Consider the following 20,710-nt stretch of genomic DNA (forward strand, 5'->3'; position numbering starts at 1 on the left):
CAAATAGCTCAACTGGAAATCCGTCACCTCCACTAGCTTTGCTCGTAGTGATGCTTTCTAAGGCCCACTTGACTTCACATTCCAGGATGTCTGGCTTTAGGTGAGTGATCACACCATTGTGATTATCTTGGTCGTGAAGATCTTTTTTGTACAGTTCTTCTGTGTATTCTTGCCACCTCTTCTTAATATCTTCTGCTTCTGTTAGGTCCATACCCTTTCTGTCCTTTACTGAGCCCATCTTTGCATGAAATGTTCCCTTGGTATCTCTAATTTTCTTGAAGAGATCTCTAGTCTTTCCAATTCTGTTGTTTTCCTCTATTTCTTTGCATTGATTGCTGAGGAAGGCTTTCCTATCTCTTCTTGCTATTCTTTGGAATTCTGCATTCAGATGCTTATATCTTTCCTTTTCTCCTTTGCTTTTCATTTCTCTTATTTTCACACCTATTTGTAAGGCCTCCCCAGACAGCCATTTTGCTTTTTTGCATTTCTTTTCCATGGGGATGGTCTTGATCCCTGTCTCCTGTACAATGTCACGCACCTCAGTCCATAGTTCATCAGGCACTCTATCAGATCTAGTCCCTTAAATCTATTTCTCACTATATTCTTACTGTATAATCATAAGGGATTTGATTTAGGTCATACCTGAATGGTCTAGTGGTTTTCCCTACTTTCTTCAATTTAAGTCTGAATTTCTCAATAAGGAGTTCATGATCTGAGCCACAGTCAGCTCCTGGTGTTGTTTTTGTTGACTGTATAGAGCTTCTCCATCTTTGACTGCAAAGAACATAATCAGTCTGATTTTCGTGTTGACCATATGGTGACGTCCATGTGTAGAGTCTTCTCTTGTGTTGTTGGAAGAGGGTGTTTGCTATGACCAGAGCGTTCTCTTGGCAAAACTCTATTAGTCTTTGTCCTGCTTCATTCCATATTCCAAGGCCAAATTTGCCTGTTACTCCATGTGTTTCTTGGCTTCCTACTTTTGCATTCCAGTCCCCTATAATGAAAAGGACATCTTTTGGGGGTGTTAGTTCTAAAAGGTCTCATAGGTCTTCATAAAACCGTTCACCCTCAGTTTCTTTAGCCTTACTGGTTGGGGCATAGACTTGGATTACTGTGATACTGAATGGTGTGCCTTGGAAATGAACAGAGATCATTCTTTCGTTTTTGAGATTGCATCTAAGTACTGCATTTCGGACTCTTTTGTTGACCATGATGGCTACTCCATTTCTTCTGAGGGATTCCTGCCTGCAGTAGTAGATATAATGTTCATCTGAGTTAAATTCACCCATCACCTTGCTGGTGATAGAAGCAAGGTCCAATGCTGTAAACAGCAATATTGCATAGGAACCTGGAATGTCAGGTCCATGAATCAAGGCAAACTGGAAGTGGTCAAACAAGAGATGGCAAGAGTGAACGTCGACATTCTAGGAATCAGCAAACTAAAACTATTCTTAGATAACATCAAAAATATTAAAGTATGAAGGTGAGAATTGACAAGAAGAAAGCAACACTGTTATCAGTTTTCTGCACATATATTTAAAACTTTTACAATTATGGGATTATATCCCTCTGGCTTAGTTTACTTGTTATCCTATCTTGCACCATAAGGTATTAGAGGGGTGTGTGTGTGGGTATGTGTGTGTGAGAGAGAGACCAACCACAAACGCCCACACTCTCCCCAGCTGGACTATTACTTCTGTCTGTTATGGTTCTGCCTGAACTAAGGAAGTCTGTGGTGGCTTCCTACAAAAAATTTAAGCTGCAGTTACTTTGCAGTTACTTCTGATGTTTTGATTCAGACTTTAGAAAAGTTTTATTTCATTTTCTAGTTTTAGATTGTATTCTAGTGTTTCTTAGATTGTTTTGCTTAGAAGACTAGCAACAAACACAATAACAAACCTTGAACAAAACTACAAACCAATTAGATCAAACAGACTTTTATAGAACATCCCATCCAAAACACAATATACTCATACTTTGCAATTGTACACTGAACATTCTTCAGAACAGATCATGCGTTAGGCAGTAAAATGAGCCTTAATAAACTTGGAAGGATGAAATCATACAAAGTATATTCTCTGACCACCTGGAATTAAAGTAGAAATCAATAACAAAAGGAAGTTTTTGAAATTGACTAACACATGAACGTTAAACACCAAATTCATAAATAATGAATGAGTCAAGAAGTCACAAGGGAAACTAGAAAAAACTTTATGATAAATGAAAACAAAAACACAACATGCCAAGATTTATGGCATGCAGCAAAAGCAGTGCTTAAAGGGAAATTTTTTTGCTGTTAATGCTCTCCTTTAAAAAGAGGAAAGATATCAAATAAATAGCCTAAACTTTTGCATTGGGGAATAAAAAAGAAGAGAAAAGTAAACCAAAGGAAGCAAAAAGAAGGAAGAATTAAGATTGGAGTGGAAATAAATGAAACAGAAGAACAGAATAGAAAAACAAAAGAGAAAAATCAATGAAATCAAAGTTGGTTCTTTGAAAATATAAACACAGTTGACAATCCCTTAGTTAGACTGACCAAAAGAGAAAAAAAGAAGACTCAAATTATCATAATTAAGAACAAAAGACATAACTACTGACCTTACAGAAATAAAATGAATTATAAGGGAATACTGTAAACAACTATTTGTCCAAAAACTAGATAAATGATATGGACAGATTCCTAGAAAGACACAGACTACCAAAACTAAGTCAAGAAGAAATAAGCAATCTGAATGGATCTGTAACAAGGGAAGAAATTTAACTAATATTTTAACACTTCTCATAAGGAAAAGCCCAGGTCCAAATGGCTTCACAAGTGAACTCTACCAAGCATTTAAAGAAGACTTAAGACCAGTTCTTCACCAATTTTTCCAAAACAGAAGAGGAGGAAACAATTCCCAAATCTCTTTGAGGCTAATATTATTCTTATATCAATGCCACACAAAACAGCACAAGAAAACTATAGACCAATAACCCTTATAAATGTAGATGCAAAAATGCTCACCAAAATATTAGCAAATTAAATCCAGAAACAAGAAAGATGAGATACTATGACCAAGTGGGATTCATCCCAGGAATCCAGGGTTAGCTTAATATTTGAAAACCAATCAATGTAACACACATTAGTAAAATGAACAAAACTCATAAAATTCAATAAGCTATCATGATAAAACTCTAGGGAGAAAAAAAATTCCTTAATTTGATAAAGGGCATCTGTGAAAAACCTGCAGTGAACATCATACATAATAGTGAAAAAAAATGTTTTTCCCTTAGATCAGGAACAAGAAAGAAGGTCTAGTCTTACCACTTTTATTCAATGTTATACTAAAGGCTTCTGGCAGGACAATTAGGCAAGAAAAATAAACAACAAACATTCTGAGAAAGGTATTGCTGTATAGAATAAAATTTGAAGTTTTCAGGTTGCAAGGAGACTAAAAGCTATTATCCTGTTGTTGCATATAAATAGACAAGGCTTCACTGTTGGATAAAATGGAAGATTCAAAATGGCTCTCCTAAGAAGCCAGCAGAAAGCTGCGGATTTCATGTCCAAACTAAAAGACCGGGCTTCGCTGGTGGCTCAGAGGTAGAGTCCGCCTGCCAATGCAGGGGATACTGGTTCCATCTCTGGTCCAGAAAGATCCCACTAAGCCTGTGTACCACAATCACTAGTCCTATGTGCTGAAACCCACGTGCCTAGAGTCCATGCTCCACAACAGGGGAAGCCATCGCAGTGAGAAGCCTGTGCACAGCAACTAGAGTAGCCCCTGCTCAACTAGAGAAAAGCCCGCATAGCAACCAAGACCCAGCACAACCATAAAAAAATAAACAGAATTATAAAAAGGAAAATTAAAAGACAACCACTGACCATTGAGATTTACATGCACAATGCGATATGTAAGGACATATGCATGCATGCTAAGTCACTTCAGTCATGTCTGACTCTTTGGGACCCTATGGACTGTAGCCCGCCAGGCTCCTCTGTCCATGGGATTCTCCAGGTAAGAATACTAGAGTGGTTCGTCATGTCCTCCTCCAGGGAATCTTCCTGACCCAGGGATCGAACACACATCTCTTGTGTCTCCCGCACTGCAGTGGATTCTTTACCGCTGAGCCACAGGGGAAGCCTATGTAAGGATATGCATGCCAGAAATATAATGACAGCAAGTAAAAATTCTAGTTTCTTGAACAACTTGGTTATGCCCTGAGATCTGAGGGCATGTTTCCTGGATGTGAAGACACCACCTAGTGGCAGCCACCTGAATTGCAGGAAAAATGCCTGGGAAGAAATACAAGGCCTTTCTCTGTAACACAGTCAAGTCCTCTACATATGAGCCTTCAAACTGAGAACTTTCAAAGATGCAAACGTGTTCCCTCAATGTCAGGTGTTAATTGCAGCTTGCTGTCCATTTCCTGTTGCTAACAATCCTTCAGCTCTACCATCTCCTACCTCCTCTCTCTCTTCCAGTCAGTGACTCTTCTTGCCTGTTCACTCACTGCCAGGCCCTGAATGCCAGCTGCTGTACTAGACCACTGTACCTTTCAAGGTCCTGTACTATAAGATTAAACATACTTTATTTTTTGTGTTTGTTTGCTTTTTATGTTTTATTTGTGTGAAAAGTATTATAAACCTATTAAGTACAATACTTTTTAGCTGATAGTGTGAGTTGGGTACCTAGGCCAACTTTATTGGACTTACAAACAAATTGGATTTACAAATGCACTCTGGGAATGGAAGGAACTCTTTGGTATGTAGGGGATTTACTACTCAAAAGAACTTCCAAATCTAGAAAGTGATCTCTGGAGATTGGAATATGACATGCCACAAAACCCTCTAACATGAAAATCACTCCCCCAAATGAAACAATTTTAAGGAAAAGTAGACCAAAATAGATTATTTGGATAATTGATAACTCTGTTCATGGTAACAAGAAAGAAAGACTAACTTTTTAGTCTTTCAGTTAGGAGCTCCAACTCCTGACTCAGTGAGTTGATGTCATAGGAAACACAAGTGTAGCAAATTACACTGAAATGTTTCCAATGTGGGACTTTCCTGGTAATCCAGTAGTTACAAATCCACTTTCCAGTGCAGGAGACTTGGATTCAATCCCTGGTCAAGGCACTAAGACCCCATATGCCCAGGGGTAACTAAGCCCACGTGTTGCAATTACAGAGTCCACATGCCTCGACCAAGACCTGATATGGCCAAAAATAAATGTTTCCAAGGAGTCATCACCTGGCTGCTTTTAATAAGCTATATAATTAATGTTTATAAGATTAAAATTCAAAGCATTTACTCAATAAATTCCAACTAAATAATGCTATTTTCCCTAGCAAAGGATTCAGAACAAAACACTCCTTTTCACATCAAATTTATCTATCTTCTGGTATTAGGGCAGTATATTGTCTTTCCACCAATCAACTAATCCCACATTTTAAAAAACGAAGGGATTTCCCTGGTGGCACAGTGGATGGGAGTCCACCCGCCAGTGCAGGGAACACAGGTCTGACCCCTGGTCTGGGGGGATCCCACATGCCTCGGAGAAACCGGGCCCATGCACCACAAGCACTGAGCCCATGCTCTAGCGCCCACAAGTCACAACTACTGAGTCCACATGCTGCAACTCCTGACGCTTGTGCACTTAGAGCACAAAAGAAGCCACCAAAACGAGAAGCCCGTGAGCCAAAACCAGAGAGCGGCCCCTGTTCACTGCAACTAGAGACAGCCCGAATAGAGCAACAGAGATCCAGCACAGCCAAAACTAAATAAACAAAAGGAAGGGAGGAATCAAAAAAATACTCAGGAAAAAAAAAATGAAATTTTGCATGTGCCACAGCCTTGGAGTCAAACCAAAGATGTGGAATTTTTGTCCACATAATTCCCCATTGCATAAACAAACAACATGGAGCGTGAGAAGACGCTCTGCAATCAATTCCAGAAAACCGAAGTATAAAATATACTGAAGTATAAAATATATTGGTGTGAGTCTATACTGTGAACAACCAGTTGCATGGGTGGTGAAGGTGGCTGGACAAGGCTCAAATAATGAAAAAGCATTACTTTACAGCTCCCAGAGACTCAACGGCACTTTACTAGATCAGTCAGTGGCATAGTGAAGCATTCTGCTGTATAAAACTCAGTGAAGAAATAGTGTGCAACAGACACAATGTATTAGCCAAGTTATACGTATATCACTAATAGGATAATATCATGCTAGAAACCTATGGGAACTGTCTAATACCTGCTGCTGCTGCTGCTAAGTCGCTTCAGTCGTGTCCGACTCTGGGTGACCCCATAGACTGCAGCCTACCAGGCTCCCCCGTCCCTGGGATTCTCCAGGCAAGAACACTGGAGTGGGTTGCCATTTCCTTCTCCAATGCACGAAAGTGAAAAGTGAAAGTGAAGTCACTCAGTCGTGTCCGACTCCTAGTGACCCCATGGACTGCAGCCTATCAGGCTCCTCCGTTCATGGGATTTTCCAGGCAAGAGTACTGGAGTGGGGTGCCACTGCCTTCTCCAGTCTAATACCTACTTCATGTGAAAACCCTACAAAATAAAAGTCACTCTGAAGCTACAGTTTTCTGGTACAAATCTCTCAGGATTTCTTCTCATGTGTGTAAAGCTTCTTTAAGTGATGAGACAGTGGCTTGCCTGGACTAAATATATTATCAAACAGCATGTGTGCAAATACACAGAACTACAAATATGCCTAGATGAAAGATTCAAAGAATAAGGCTGCTGATCTAAAGGACTTTCCCACCTAAGAGTCCTGCGTCCATAACCTAAGACCCAAGATAACTCAAGATCATTCTTGTCAATATCAATGAATCCAAAGTGGAATAAACAGAACAAGGTACATTAGGAGATTATTTTGTTTACAAAGACTGTACATGCTTTACTTTCCAGGTAACTCTAAATGTAAGGAATGACACAGCGTCAGAAACAGAAGACAAAGAGAGGGAAGAAGCAGGACATGGTGAAATAGATGTAAACAGGTAAAGCAAAGTTAGAAGCCATGGCATAAACTCAACAGTGACGATAACAGAGAAATTCCAGGGTTATTCTGGAGGTTATCATTTGCACCAAAATACACAGATGGTTGCTGTTGTTTAGCTGCTAAGTCATGTCCAACTTTTGCGACCCCATGGACTGTAGCCCACCAGGCTCCTCTGCCCATGGGATTCTCCAGGCAAGACTACTAGAGTGGGTTGCCATTTCCTCCTCCGGGAAGCTTCCCGACCCAGGGATCAAACCCATGTGTCCTGCATTGGCAGGAGAATTCTTTATCACTGAGCCACCAAGAAAGCCCTAAAATACACAGGGGAAATTCAATTATTTTTAATTTGTTATTATAGGGTAAAATAAATTACAGCATTATTTTCATTTTACTCATATTGTGGTTCTGATCATGTTTATGACTCAGTTCCAGATTCTTGGAAAGAGAGCTGATTCTCTTAACTAAGTAAGAACATTTTAAGAAGTATAACTTGTAAATAAATTTTAAAAAGCAACTATAAAGTGGTGGAAAGGAATCTGTTGTATAAGTTAGGCAATAAGAAAAGAAAGTGTCACAAAAATATGAAGCTGCAAACTCCCCTTCAGGTAAAAGCCGTAGGTAAGTAATCACTGACATACAACATGACTAGTCAATGTCTTGGATAAAATACAATATTTACAAGTTACGATTTATATAAAATGAACCAAGAGCAATATCATTTGAATCAATGCTTACCATAATTTGCAATTAAATGGATAGCTCGATGATGCCCCATCTCCTGGAGGATCTGTAAAAGGTCACCGATGGTCTTGTTTTTCTGAGCCCAGGACCAAAGCAATTCTCTTGTTCCACTTTTACCTTGGTCTACATATTTTTCAATGTGACGAACATCCAGCCAGCTGCTTGAAAGCCGCTCCGCTGTGGAAATTGTAATAGGAAGAACCAAAGAATAATTTACTTTCATTGGTATGTTTTATTACCTTTTATTTACATTTACGTTTTGAACTAATTTTAGCACGTACTCCTTTAACTTCCCCTAATGTTAAGACCTTACATAACCACAGTCAGACCCAGTGGTTACTAAGCTGCAAGTGCAAGTGAAAAGTCACTCAATCATGTCCAGTTCTTTGCGACCCCATGGACTATACAGTCCATGGAATTCTCCAGGCCAGAATACTGGAGTGGGTAGCCTTTCCCTTCTCCAGGGGATCGTCCCAACCCAGGGATCGATCCCAGGTCTTGTGCATTGCAGCAGATTCTTTACCAGCTGAGCCACAAGGGAAGCCTAAGCTGCAAACCTCATTCTATTTTCACCCATTTTTTTATTGATGTGTTTTTTCTGTTCTAAGATCCTATCCAGTTTCTCACATTTCAATTACTCGTTATTTCTCCCTGGCTTCCCTGGTGGCTCAGAGGTTAAATCGTCTGCCTCCAATGGGGGAGACCCGGGTTTGATCCCTGGGTAGGGAAGATCCCCGGGGGAAGGAAATGGTAACCCACTCCAGTACTCTTGCCTGGAGAATCCCATGGACGGAGGAGCCTGGTAGGCTACAGTCCATGGGGTCACAAAGAGTCGGACATGACTGAGCGACTTCACTTCACTTCACTTCACTTCTCCTTAACTTCCACTAATCTGATGTTCCTCAATCTTTCCTTGTTTTTCAGACAGTGAAATCCTTGTATCCTTCTCTGTGCATAATATCAAGAGGTTCGTGATGCCCATGTCTTATTACTGCCTATATTAATCTTGATCCCCTGGCTAAGGTAGTGTCTGCAGGTTTCTCCACTATAAAATTATTATTAATTATTTTAAACTAATAACTATGTTGGGGGAGATACTGGAGACTATGGAAATATCTTGCTTCTCAGATTTTGCCTACAAATATTTGCAACTACAGTGGTTCTTATTAATCATAATCATTACTGCAGGATTTGCTTAATGGTCTTCTTCTATTTCACTCTTTTCCACCTATGTTCATTAACTGGTAATTCTGTAAGAAAGTGTTGTTTCTTCTTCTCCATTTGTTTAGGTAATTAATTTATCAATGTGGCCTCATGAATATTTATTTTATTCTACAAGTTAAAATCCAATACTATCATTATTTATTTTGCTGCTACAATTGCTCCAGCTTTGTCCATTCAGTTTGGCTTCTGTATTCTTCTGACAAGCCCTGTCATTTTTGGAACAGTTCCTTATTTTCTGGCTATACAAGTTGCTCCAGGTTCATTCTGCATTTTTTCTCCTCGTCTTCAATATAATTACTTTTCCCAAGAGTCCCGGTTCCTTTTCTTGAATAATGGTGCTTAGAAAGCAAGAACTAGATGCTAGAGGTATTCCCTGTTGCTAGGAAAGTTATGACCAACCTAGACAGCATATTAAAAAGCAGAGACATTACTTTGTCAACAAAGGTCCGTCTAGTCAGGGCTATGGTTTTTCCAGTGGTCATGTATGGATGTGAGAGTTGGACTCTAAAGAAAGTTGAGTGCCGAAGAATTGATGCTTTTGAACTGTGGTGTTGGAGAAGACTCTTGAGAGTCCTTTGGACTGCAAGGGGATCCAACCAGTCCATCCTAAAGGAGATCAGTCCTGGGTGTTCATTGGAAGGACTGATGTTGAAGCTGAAACTCCAATACTTTGGCCACCTGATGCAAAGAGCTGACTCATTGGAAAAGACCCTGATGCTGGGAAAGATTGAGGGCAGGAGGAGAAAGGGGACGACAGAGGATAAGATGGCTGGATGGCATCACCGACTCAATGGACATGGGTTTGGGTGGAATCCAGGAGTTGGTGATGGACAGGGAGGCCTGGCATGCCGCAGTTCATGGGGTCGCAAAGAGTCAGACACGACTGAGTGACTGAACTGAACTGAACTGAGGTCCTCCAAGCAGACAGAGCTGGGAAACACATACATGTAGGTTCTCTCACCCATACATCTGTATTTTTCTATAGGTACACGTATGAAAAGCCACGATTTTCTACTGATTCCCTTGATCCAAGTCAGTACCATATGGCACATTTTAGTCCTGTCTCATGTATAGTTTCATTCTCACACAGTGAGAAACTGCTCTCATTATCTACAATATATTTACTGTTTGTTTCCTTCTACCATGTATATGAAGTACTTTCAGAATGGCTAACCCAAATCCCTGTGAGGAACAGACTAGCTAACCAAATTACAGCATTTGTGTACACTTGTTTTTGTCCTCAGCCTGAGTATTCTGGGAAGAGCTTGTTTTCCAAGGTTACTTAGGTTAGTTCTTTTCTTTCTCATTTTCTTCAGTGTGGTCACTGATAATATATTACTAGTTCGGTTCATTTGTTGAAACTTTTATGAAATGCTGTTTTAAATTTTTATTCTAGATTGTCTTGCTGAACATGTTTGAACAATTAAAAGTTATCTGGGTAGGGTCTGAGTAGGGTCAGGGAAATATGTTCTGCTGGATAATAGGATTTAAATTACTCTAAAACAGTCTCTATGACTTTTTTAGGGTCCCCTATAAATATCTTAAATGAAAGTATATGATTTAAAAAAAAAAAGTTTTATTAGAGTATAGTTGATTTAGTATGACTTTTTATGGCACTGTGAGATAAGAGGATTCTTTGAGTAAAAAATTATACAACCTTTCCACATAAATTCCAAATTTTAAAGTGTATTTTAAGGCAAAGGAGTGGGGAAATCAAGCAAATTACAGATGGAAAGGTAGCTTTCTCCTCCCTGGGACGGTACTCACAGGTTAGTCCAACCATCTTGAGTACTAAAATGAACGATGTGTTTTAGGGCCAGTGATGGTAATAGCAGCAACCCTTCATACCTTTATCCTCCAGAGAGTCTTAAAACTCCAGGAAGTCAGATACAGGTCTATAGGTCAAAATCCAGCTGCCACCTGAAAGTCGTCATGGGGAACCCCAACACCTCACCATGACTGGCTGTGGGAATCAGCCCCCTCTCCCTCTGACACACACAAATTTGGAAGCTGCCCTCCAGTAGTAACAGAGGCAACCTCACTTAAGGACTCACTTAGCCACCAAAGACGTTCTCCAAAGGCTAATGTCCTTTTAAAAGGTGAACAGGCTCTCAGCTCTGACCAGAGCAATAAGCCTAAGGTGACTATCTTTTTGTTCAGTCTGCTTCAGACTCCACAGGTTTTAACATTTTCTTAAGGAACTATGGGGTCGCAAAGAGTTGGACACGACTGAGCGACTGAAATGAACCGACTGAGCACCAGTTACAGTATTTGAATCAAGACATCAGAAAGGTAAATATCTTCTGTTTACTATGGCATCCCTCCCCCCATGTTTTCAGTCTGACACGGGTTTGCAGGACTATTAATTTCCTTCAGTTTTATGTTTCTGCTGAGATTATAAGTAAATCCTGAAAGTTGAAAGAGATCACAATATGATACCACTGTGCTGTGCTAAGTCACTTCAGTTGTGTCTGACTCCTTGGGACCCCATGGACTGTAGCCCACCAGGCTTTTCTGTCCACGAGATTCTCCAGGCAAGAATACTGGAGTGGGTTGCCACCTGCTCCTCCAGGGGATCCTCCTGACCCAGCGTCTCTTATGCCTCCTGCGCTGGCAGGCGGGTTTGTTACCACTAGTGCCACGTGGGAAGCCCTAAATGATACCACTGCTATCCCTCTTCCTGAGAAAACAAAGCAGATTTGGTAGATAGTCCTAGTACCCACCAGTACTTCCAGCTTCAATCTCATCAGAGGATAAGATTTTCCTGCTCTAGGTTGGTGGTTATGCCTATGTGTCTCTTCCAGCCAGAAACACCGATGAGCCAGGGTGCAATTCTCCAGGCTCCCATCCCTGCCACAGCAACAGTAGAAGCACATGTCAAGAAAGGAGTGCCCAGAGATGCCGCACCACCACAATGGACACTGGCTGTCCTGGACTCTCAGTGCTCCTCCCACAAGCAAACAGGAAGTTTCTCTAAGGTTAGGTTAACCACTGAGATTTAGCTGCTGTGCTTTTTTTTTTTTAAACTGCAGTATAATTTAGACTAACCCAACTAATACATACAAAGTTCTTATCTTGAATGTTTTATTTCAGTTACATCTTATACCCGAAATTAGTGAAAGGAAGTGAGTACAGGAAGTGAGTACAATCAAACAAGGGAAGATAACGTTGAAACATTCAATCTGAATGCATGCATGCTTTGGCTTAAGTGGTGGGGTGGGAGGGGAAGAGTTACTACAAAATATCTAACATCATTCATTTAGTTAGAACGTCTTGCCCTTCTTCCATATTTTAGGTTCTGGCAGTAACATCTTCATTTCACGTCTCTTTGAACAGATGATGTCTCATGAAGAAGCAAGGACTAACCAAATGCCAATATATGTTTGAGACAAAATATCACTAAAAAAAAAATAGAAAGGTACCTTCAAAGCAAAATATTTGGTAAGATATGCTAATTCTATTTTAATGTATTTTTAGATGATGTCATTTGTCTATTTGATTGAGACACAATTTTATGAACATTTGTGGTTCAGTCACTAAGTCATGTCCAACTGTAACCCCATGGACTGCAGCACACCAGGCTTCCCTGTGCTTCACTGTCTCCTGGAGTTTGCTCAAACTCATGTCCATTGAGTCAGTGATGCCAACCAGCCATCTCATCCTCTGTAGCCCCCTCTCTTCTTGCCCTCAATCCTTCCAGCATTAGGGTCTTTTCCAATGAGTCAGTTCATCAGGTGGCCAAAGTACTGGAGCTTCAGCATCAGTCTTTCCAGTGAATATTCAGGTTGATTTCCTATAGGACTGACTGGTTTGATCTCCTCACTGTCCAAGGGACTCTCAACAGTCTTCTCCAGTATCACAATTAGAAAGCATTGATTCTTTGGTGCTCAGCCTTCTTTATGGTCCAACTCTCACATCTCACAACTCACTCATCACATGAACACTCCAACTCTTTCTAAAAGTTCCTAGAAGTAATACCACAAATCAGTGTCATTCAAACATCTGATGAGCATCTACTGACTGTTAGCAATGCAGTAACTGCACATAGCAAGTGTGAGTGGAGCGTGAAGACAGGTCCCTAACTAAAGATGGGGCATCGTGGGCTCCCTTGAGGAGTGCTTTCCAGAGCCTGAGTCAAAATCAAAACTTTGAGTGTTTCTAAAGAGACGCCAATTCCTAAGGAATAACTGGATAGAGTATACTACTCTGGAGAGAAAAAAAAAAAAATCACTCAAGTTCCAATTTGAAAACAAGACAAAAGAATGATCTCTGAGCCCCATGGTCTATACCCTCTTTTCACGAGAAAAGTCACCAGTCCAGACATCATTGTGGCCCAGTGAATATATGTAGGAACACGTGGGTTTAGTGACGGATCTGCCACCAACCTACAGTTCAACTCCAGACAAGTCACAGTCTCATTGAGCAATCTCAAATTTCTCATCAGTTAATATCCTTTGACAAACAGTCCCTCCCAAAAACAGATACCACATTTGGTTGCCCTTCACTGGCCTGCTGATTTTTAAAAATTATTTTTATGTATTCATTTGGCTACACGTAATCTTAACTGTAGCAGGATCTTCAGTCTTCGTTGCATGTGGGATGCAAACTCTTAGTTGTGGCACAGGGGATCTAGTTCCCTGGCCAGGGATCAAACCCAGGTCCTCTGCTTTGGGAGCATGGTAACTTAGCCTCTGGACCACCAGGGAAGTCCCTGGCCTGCCTTATATAAGTACGGACTTTAAAACACTTTCAGTCTTTAAAACATTTCCCAGTCTCAAAATTAACATTCCAAAAAGGGAATGCTAAATATCAAATTTCAGCAAAAGGAAAGTTTAGATTTCCACTTTGTCTATTAGTAAATCAACCAGCTAACATTCATAGGAATTAGGCATAATGCACCAAGTGTGGTTTAGTCTCTGTCACTATCTGACTCTTATGACCCCCATGGACTGCAGCCCACCAGGCTCCTCTGTCCACGGGACTCTCCAGGCAAGAATACTGGAATGGGTTGCCATTTTCTTTTCCAGGAGATCTTCCTGACCCAGGGATCGAGCCCAGGTCTGCTGCATTGTAGGCAGTCTCCTTACTGACTGAGCCACCAGGGAAGCCTCTAAGGTACCATAAAAATTAACAATATTTATATACCATACAGCAGGACTTTATTTTTCCTTAATAAAATAGTTCTCTTTCCACTTCAACTGTGTGAGATAAGACCCACACATAACTTCTCAGGGGTGAAGAAAGAAGATGCCCGTGTTGGTTGCCACAGCCAGGGAAGGAAGCAAGAGGCCATGGGACATCAGCTCACTTTGCAACAGTTGGGGGGTTAAGGCCTCTCAGATGGAGAACTGTTCCAGAAATGAAGAAAAGGACGTGAGGGGCCAAGAGGAGACCAGTATGCTTGCAGGAGAGGATTCACGTTAAAGAGAGGGTGAGCAAGCTCAATGAAGTCCATGTTACCTTCGTAGGAATGTGGTTAGCACATAGTCCACATCCAGGGCATATTTGCTGAATGACAGACAGAGGCCCTGAGTGTCAGCCTAACTTAAAACTTTATCCTGAAAGTAAATGGGACAAATCTAAGATTCCTGAGGAGGTGATGAGGAGATGAAAGCTTTAGTTTTCAGAAGACCCATCTGGTAGCAATAGCAGCAGGAGTCTTATAGACAGTGAAAGTGAAGTTGCTCAGTCATGTCCAACTCTTCGTGACCCCATGGGCTGTAGCCTACCAGGCTCCTCAGTCCATGGAATTTTCCAGGCAAGAATCCTGGAGTGGGTTGCCATTTCCTTCTCCAGGGGGTCTTCCCAACCCAGGGATCGAACCCGGGTCTCCTGCACTGCGGGCAGACGCTTTACTGTCTGAGCCACCAGGGAAGCCCATATGGTGCCATAGACAGTATTTGCACATAAAAAGGTATAAACTTTTTATAGCTCACAATTCTCACAGTAGGAAAGCAACAGTTTATAACTATTAAGGAAATCTGGAGTTAACTTTTCAAGTTCCAGGGCATGTCAGCTTTCCCACATAATTCTATTATCCATTTTTCTTTCTGTTAATTTCTGAATTTACTTTTTAAAAGTGCAAGAGGCCATGATTCCCTTGAGATTTAGCTGGAGGGTGAATGAACAGATGCCAAATGTGCTGAGGTTCTTACAGTTCCCTAACCCTGACCTGGGGCAAAGGTTTCTGAGTTTGCATTAAGTCTAGGGAAAGCTAAAGGTGTTTTTCTAACAGTAAATAGTTGACAGTGTTGAAACTGACTCAGCTCAGTGAAAATGGATCCTGAAAGCATGTGTAGCTTCCAGGACTGGAAATGAAATGTATTCTCTTTCTCTAACTGGTGATTCATGGCATAACCTTAATAGCTTTTCTCCAGTGATGACACATTGGGAATAGAAACACTACTAAAAGAATATTATTAGCGTCCATAAAATGCATAATTCATTTAAATCAAATTCTGCAAGACAACATTAATTTGATGTGACAGGAATACAAATTCTTTTTTTTAATTAATTAATTTTTTAAAAACCTTTTTATTTTGTATAGGGGACTGACTCCATGGTGGCTGAGGTGGCAAAGAATCTGCCTGCAATGCAGGCAACCTAAATTCAATCTGTGGGTGGGGAAAATTACCTGGAGAAGGGAATGGCAACCCACTCTGGTATTCTTGGCTCGAGAATTTCATGGACAGAGGAGCCTGTCAGGCTACAGTCCATGGGGTCTCAAAGAGTCGGACAACTAAACAACTACACTTTTTCATAGCCTATTAATGATGTTGTAATAGTTTCAGGTAAAAAGCGAAGGGACTCAGACATACATATACATGTACCCAAGAATACAAATTCTTGATTCCTATTATGTTCTTCAATATGCAAAGTCTTCTCTAGTCCTTCCTTACTTGTTCCAGAACATAGAAATTTATTTATTTAAACAGTCCTAAACAAAGAGTGAGTTTCTCAATGACCATAGTGTTGTGAAAGTGAAAAGCATTCTAAATGAAAAGATATATTTGGAAAAATATGCTGTAGTTAAACACTGTTTTAAATCATTTTTTGGAAGGCATTTTTTTTTTTTTGGTTGAAAGTCATCTTGGCATAATATAAGCCAAGAAGTACCTGAGAAGTCCAGAAAGAAATTAATCTGAAAATACTGATAGCTTAATTATTCAGTGCTCAAAGGTCGCCGGGGCTCTGTTTTGAGAGGGCAGAACTATCTAGGAGTGCTAACCGCTGGGGAATTCAGCTGCAGAAATCACTCTCCACATGCAAATTTGTCTCTGAAGGGGTTTTTTAGAATAACGCAACATACCCTATTTGGAATCTTTGTATTTGCATATAACCACATGCCAAAACCCCTAGGAAATTATCTACATTCTTGCAAAGTTTGTTTTGAGATAACAAAATGGGAAAAGGAAAAGATGTCTTTTTTGTTTTTTTCCCACTAGCACACAAACAAATTAGGCAAAAAAAAAAAAACCTTTAAGATTGAAATATTTTTAATTCCCCCAAAAAGCAAAACAAAACTCAAAAGCGTTAAGTGAGCTCGATTCCCCTTACCAGACCATAGCATTAACACCCACTAACTCATACATTTTACAAGAAACAATACTTGTCCATACTTAAGCTTATGTGTACTTTTTATTCCCTACCTGAGTAGGACTCATATTTCATAAATGGGAAGGCCTATGCATGAGGGAGCCTTCCATCTGTCTTGATCTCTCAATCCCTGACCCAGGGAAGGATCTAACATTAGTGACTTCAGGGAGATAACTGAAGAACATTTCACCTTCAACAGCAGTGTTTCTGTCTGGAACTCAGAAGCTGTGTCCTTCCACACTCAGGTAATGATCAGTACAATTTTTCTATACTTCCTTCTTGTTAAAATTTATAGATCTATGTTGGTCTGTTGTCTATGTTAAATTTGAAAATCCTTACAAGCAGGGACCATGGCATTGTATCTAGTATAATGCTTTTTTTAAGATTCTGCCCAACAAGGTTTTGGATGTTTAACAGACATTCTTTAATTCATTCAATCAACAGGTATTTACTGAAATGTCTTCTCTATACCAGGTACAATATTAGATGCTCGAGAAGTAAGCAGGAAACAAAGCAAACAAAAAATCCCTGCCCTCATAAAGCTTATTTCTAGATGGACAGTAAACAAAGAAATGTATGTATGTATATGCATATATATAAAGTATACAAGGAATGATAAGTGATATAGAGAAAAATAGAGCAGTAAAGGAGCATAAGGGAGCATGTATGAATTTTAAAAGCATAGTCAGGGTACATAATAAGTCATCAAAATCCATGAAGGATGTGAAGAAGGAAGACTCAAGGCTACCTATAGGAAAAAAATTCTTGAATGTCCATGGAGGCCAATTAATCTGGAGTTGAGCGATTAAGAAGGAAATGAGAAAAGCAATGTAGGGCTTTGGTGTTTACTGTGAGATGGGACTTCCCAGGTGGCACTAGTGGTAAAGAACTTGCCTGCCAATGGAGGAGACATTCGAGATGTGGATTCAGTCCCTGGGTTGGGAAGAACCCTTGGAGGAGGGCATGGCAACCCACTCCAGTATTCTTGCCTGGAAAATCCCATGGACAGGGAAGCCTAGCAGGCTACAGTCCATAGGGTCGCACAGAGTTGGACACCACTAAAGCAACTTAGCATGCATGCATGCTAAGGCAAGCCTAGCATGAGATGGGAAGCTACTGGAGGGTTCTTAATAAGATAATGGTATAAGACACTTTGGGCTTCCCTGGTGGCTCAGCGGTAAAGAATCCACCTGCAGTGCAGGAGCCATAGGATATGCAGGTTCCATCCCTGGGTCAGGAAGATTCCCTGGAGGAGGGCATGGCAACCCACTCCAGTATTCTTGCCTGGAGAATCCCCATGGACAGAGGAGCCTGGCGGGCTACAGTCCATAGGGTCATAAAAAGTCAGTCATGACTGAAGTGACTTAGCGCGCGCGCACACATACACACACACACACACACACACATAAGACAGTTCACACTTTTAACAGGCTTACTGGCTGCCATGTTGAAAAGAAACTCAAGGGGCTTCCCTGGTGGCACAGTGGATAAGAATCCACCTGCCAATGCAGGGGACTTGGGTTTGATCCCTGATCTGGAAAGATTCCACATACCTTGGAGCAGCTAAGCCCACATGCCACAACTATTGAAGCCTGTGTTCCACAGTCCATGAGCTGAGCTGCGACTACTGAGCTCGCAAGCTGCAATGACTGAAGCCCAGGCAGAACCTGTACTCCGCAACAAAAGAGGCTACCACAATGAGAAGCCAGCGCACCACAGCAAAGAGCAGTTCCCACTTGCCGCAACTCTAGAAACGTAGCACAGCCAAAAATAAGTAAATAATTAGTTGATTTTTTAAAAGAAACAAAGAAAGAAACTCGAGGTGAGGCAGGGTGACTGACTAGGAGCCCAACTAGGAAACTGCTGAATTATCCAGGTGAGATCTGATGGTGGTTTGCCCCAGGATGGCTGTGGTGGCAGAGATAATAAGAAGCGGTCAGATTATTAGATAGATCCTGAAGGCACAGTCAATGGCATTTACTGAGAGACAGGAAGTGGTTTGTGAGAGAAAGCAAGAAGTCACAGGAGACTAAACTTTTGGCCAGAACAAAGAAGGATGGGGTTGCCATTGAGATGGGGAGAAACTCTGAAGGAGTGGAACACTTCTGGACTGTTATGGTGGAGAAGACTGTCAAGTAGCCAAATGGATGGATGGTGCTGAGTTCAAGATAGAGACCCCGGCGAGAGATCTGGGAGCTATCAGCACATAGATGGTACTGACAAAGACAGTGGGTAGGATAGATAAACAGCAGAGAAGAGGCCCATGGACTGATCCCAGTGGTATTCTAAGAGATCAGGACAGAGCATACGAGGTAAGAAGAGAAGGAAGAGAGTGTAGTGTTCTAGAAGTAAAGTAAAGCTTTCAGAAGCAAGGAATGATCAAATGTGTCAAGTAAGATGAAGAATGAGAACTGACCGTTGGATTTAGCCACAGTGACCTTGGACAAGGGAAATGTCAATGCAACAGTAGGGTAGGGCGGTGAAGACCTGATTGGAACAGGTTTAAAGGAGGATGGAGAAACTGGAGTATAAAGAGCCCTTTTGAGGAATTTTACCATAAAGGCGAACAGAGAAAGAGGTGGCAACTTAAAAGTCGGATTTAGACAGAACCCTGTAAGATGTGAGAAATGATATAATGGACAAAGAACATGGGTTCTACTCCACCTTCAGGGAGGGGAAGCTTAACTCTATGTCTTAAGTTGGGCCACACAGTGACTTCCTTCCCAAGAGCATAACATGGAAAGGGGGTGCGGCAGGGTGATTTCACAGTGTCGAAACCTGACAGACTCTACTCCAGCCATGGTTAACATCCACAGTGATCAGTCCTGTAAACAGTGTGTTCCCCTGATATGATGTAATAAAAATGGCACTCTGCCTCTTGTGGTCTGCTCTCCCCCGAAATCCACAATCTCAGTCTAGTCATGAGAACAATATCAGACAAATCTTAGTTGAGGGACATTCTTCAAAACAGTAGACCAGCCCTGATCAGTAGTGACCAGTACTCCTCAAAACTGTCAAGGTCATCAAAAACTAGAAAAGTATGAAAAATTATCACTGCCAAAAGCCTCCAAAGGATACACGATAACCAAATGAAATGTGATATACTGGGTGGGATTCTGGAAAACAGAAGAGACTTTAGGTAAAAACGAAGGAAATATGAAAAAAGTATGAATGCAATTGAATAATAGTGTATCAATAGTGGAACAAACGTACCTTACTAACGTCAGGTGCTAATAACAGGGGAAACTGAGTGCAGAGTATACGGGAAGGACGGAGTATATGAGGACTCTTTGTCCTATCTTCTAAACTTTTCTGTAAACTCAGAATTGTTCTAAGCAATAAAGTCTATTTAAAATTAAATAAAAACAACAACATAAACTCTGGAATCTGACCATCTGGTTAGAATCCTAGTCTGCAACTTATTAAACTATGATTTGAGGTACATGCTAAGTCGTTTCAGAGATGTCTGACTCTTTGCGGACCGCATGGACTATTGCCCACCAGGGCCCTCTGTCCACGAGATTTTCCAGGCAAGAATACTGGAGTGGGTTGCCGTTTCCCTCTCCAGGGGATCTTTCGAACCCAGGGACTGAATTCGCGTCTCTTACATCTTTTGCATTGGCAGGAGGGTTTTTTGTTTTTTTTTTTTAACCACTAGTGCCACATGGGAAATCCCTGATTTGAGGTAAATTACCTAAATTCTCTGAGTCAGTTTTCCTATCTATAAAATGGAAATAGGACAAGTACCTGGGTGATACCTCTCAGATACGAGTACCTGAGAGCTTTTGTGATAAATAATGAAATAATCAGGTAAAGTGCTTAGCACAGAATCTCTGGCAAATAGTAAGCACTCAACAGGGGCTTCCCAGGTGGCTCAGCGGAAAAGAATACCTGAGTCAGGAAGTGCCTCTAGAGTAGGAAATGGCAACCCACTCTTAGTATTCTTGCCTGGAAAAGTCCCATGGACAGAGGAGCCTGGCGGGCTATAGTCCACGGGGTCACAAAGAGTCGAACATGACTGAGTGACTCAGTACGCATGCACAAGCACTCAGTAGATGGTGGCAACTATTAGTATCATTATTATTGCTTTAAATCTTTACTAAATATTCAAATGCACATTTAATGTGATTTTTCATCTAATTTGTTTTAAACAG

At 40.9% G+C, this 20,710-nt stretch overlaps 1 protein-coding gene across 1 annotated transcript in view; it reads right to left on the minus strand.

Moving 5' to 3' along the window:
- Nucleotides 1-20,710, minus strand: part of IRAK3 (interleukin 1 receptor associated kinase 3) — a 67,593-nt gene that overhangs the window by 40,990 nt on the left and 5,893 nt on the right. Inside the window, exon 2 of the mRNA XM_061416566.1 lies at nt 7,731-7,913. Within this exon, the coding sequence (XP_061272550.1) occupies nt 7,731-7,913 (183 nt within the window). The remainder of the gene's footprint in view (nt 1-7,730; nt 7,914-20,710) is intronic.

This window comes from Bos javanicus, chromosome 5, assembly GCF_032452875.1.
Source record: "Bos javanicus breed banteng chromosome 5, ARS-OSU_banteng_1.0, whole genome shotgun sequence".
Taxonomy (NCBI): Eukaryota; Metazoa; Chordata; class Mammalia; order Artiodactyla; family Bovidae; genus Bos; species Bos javanicus.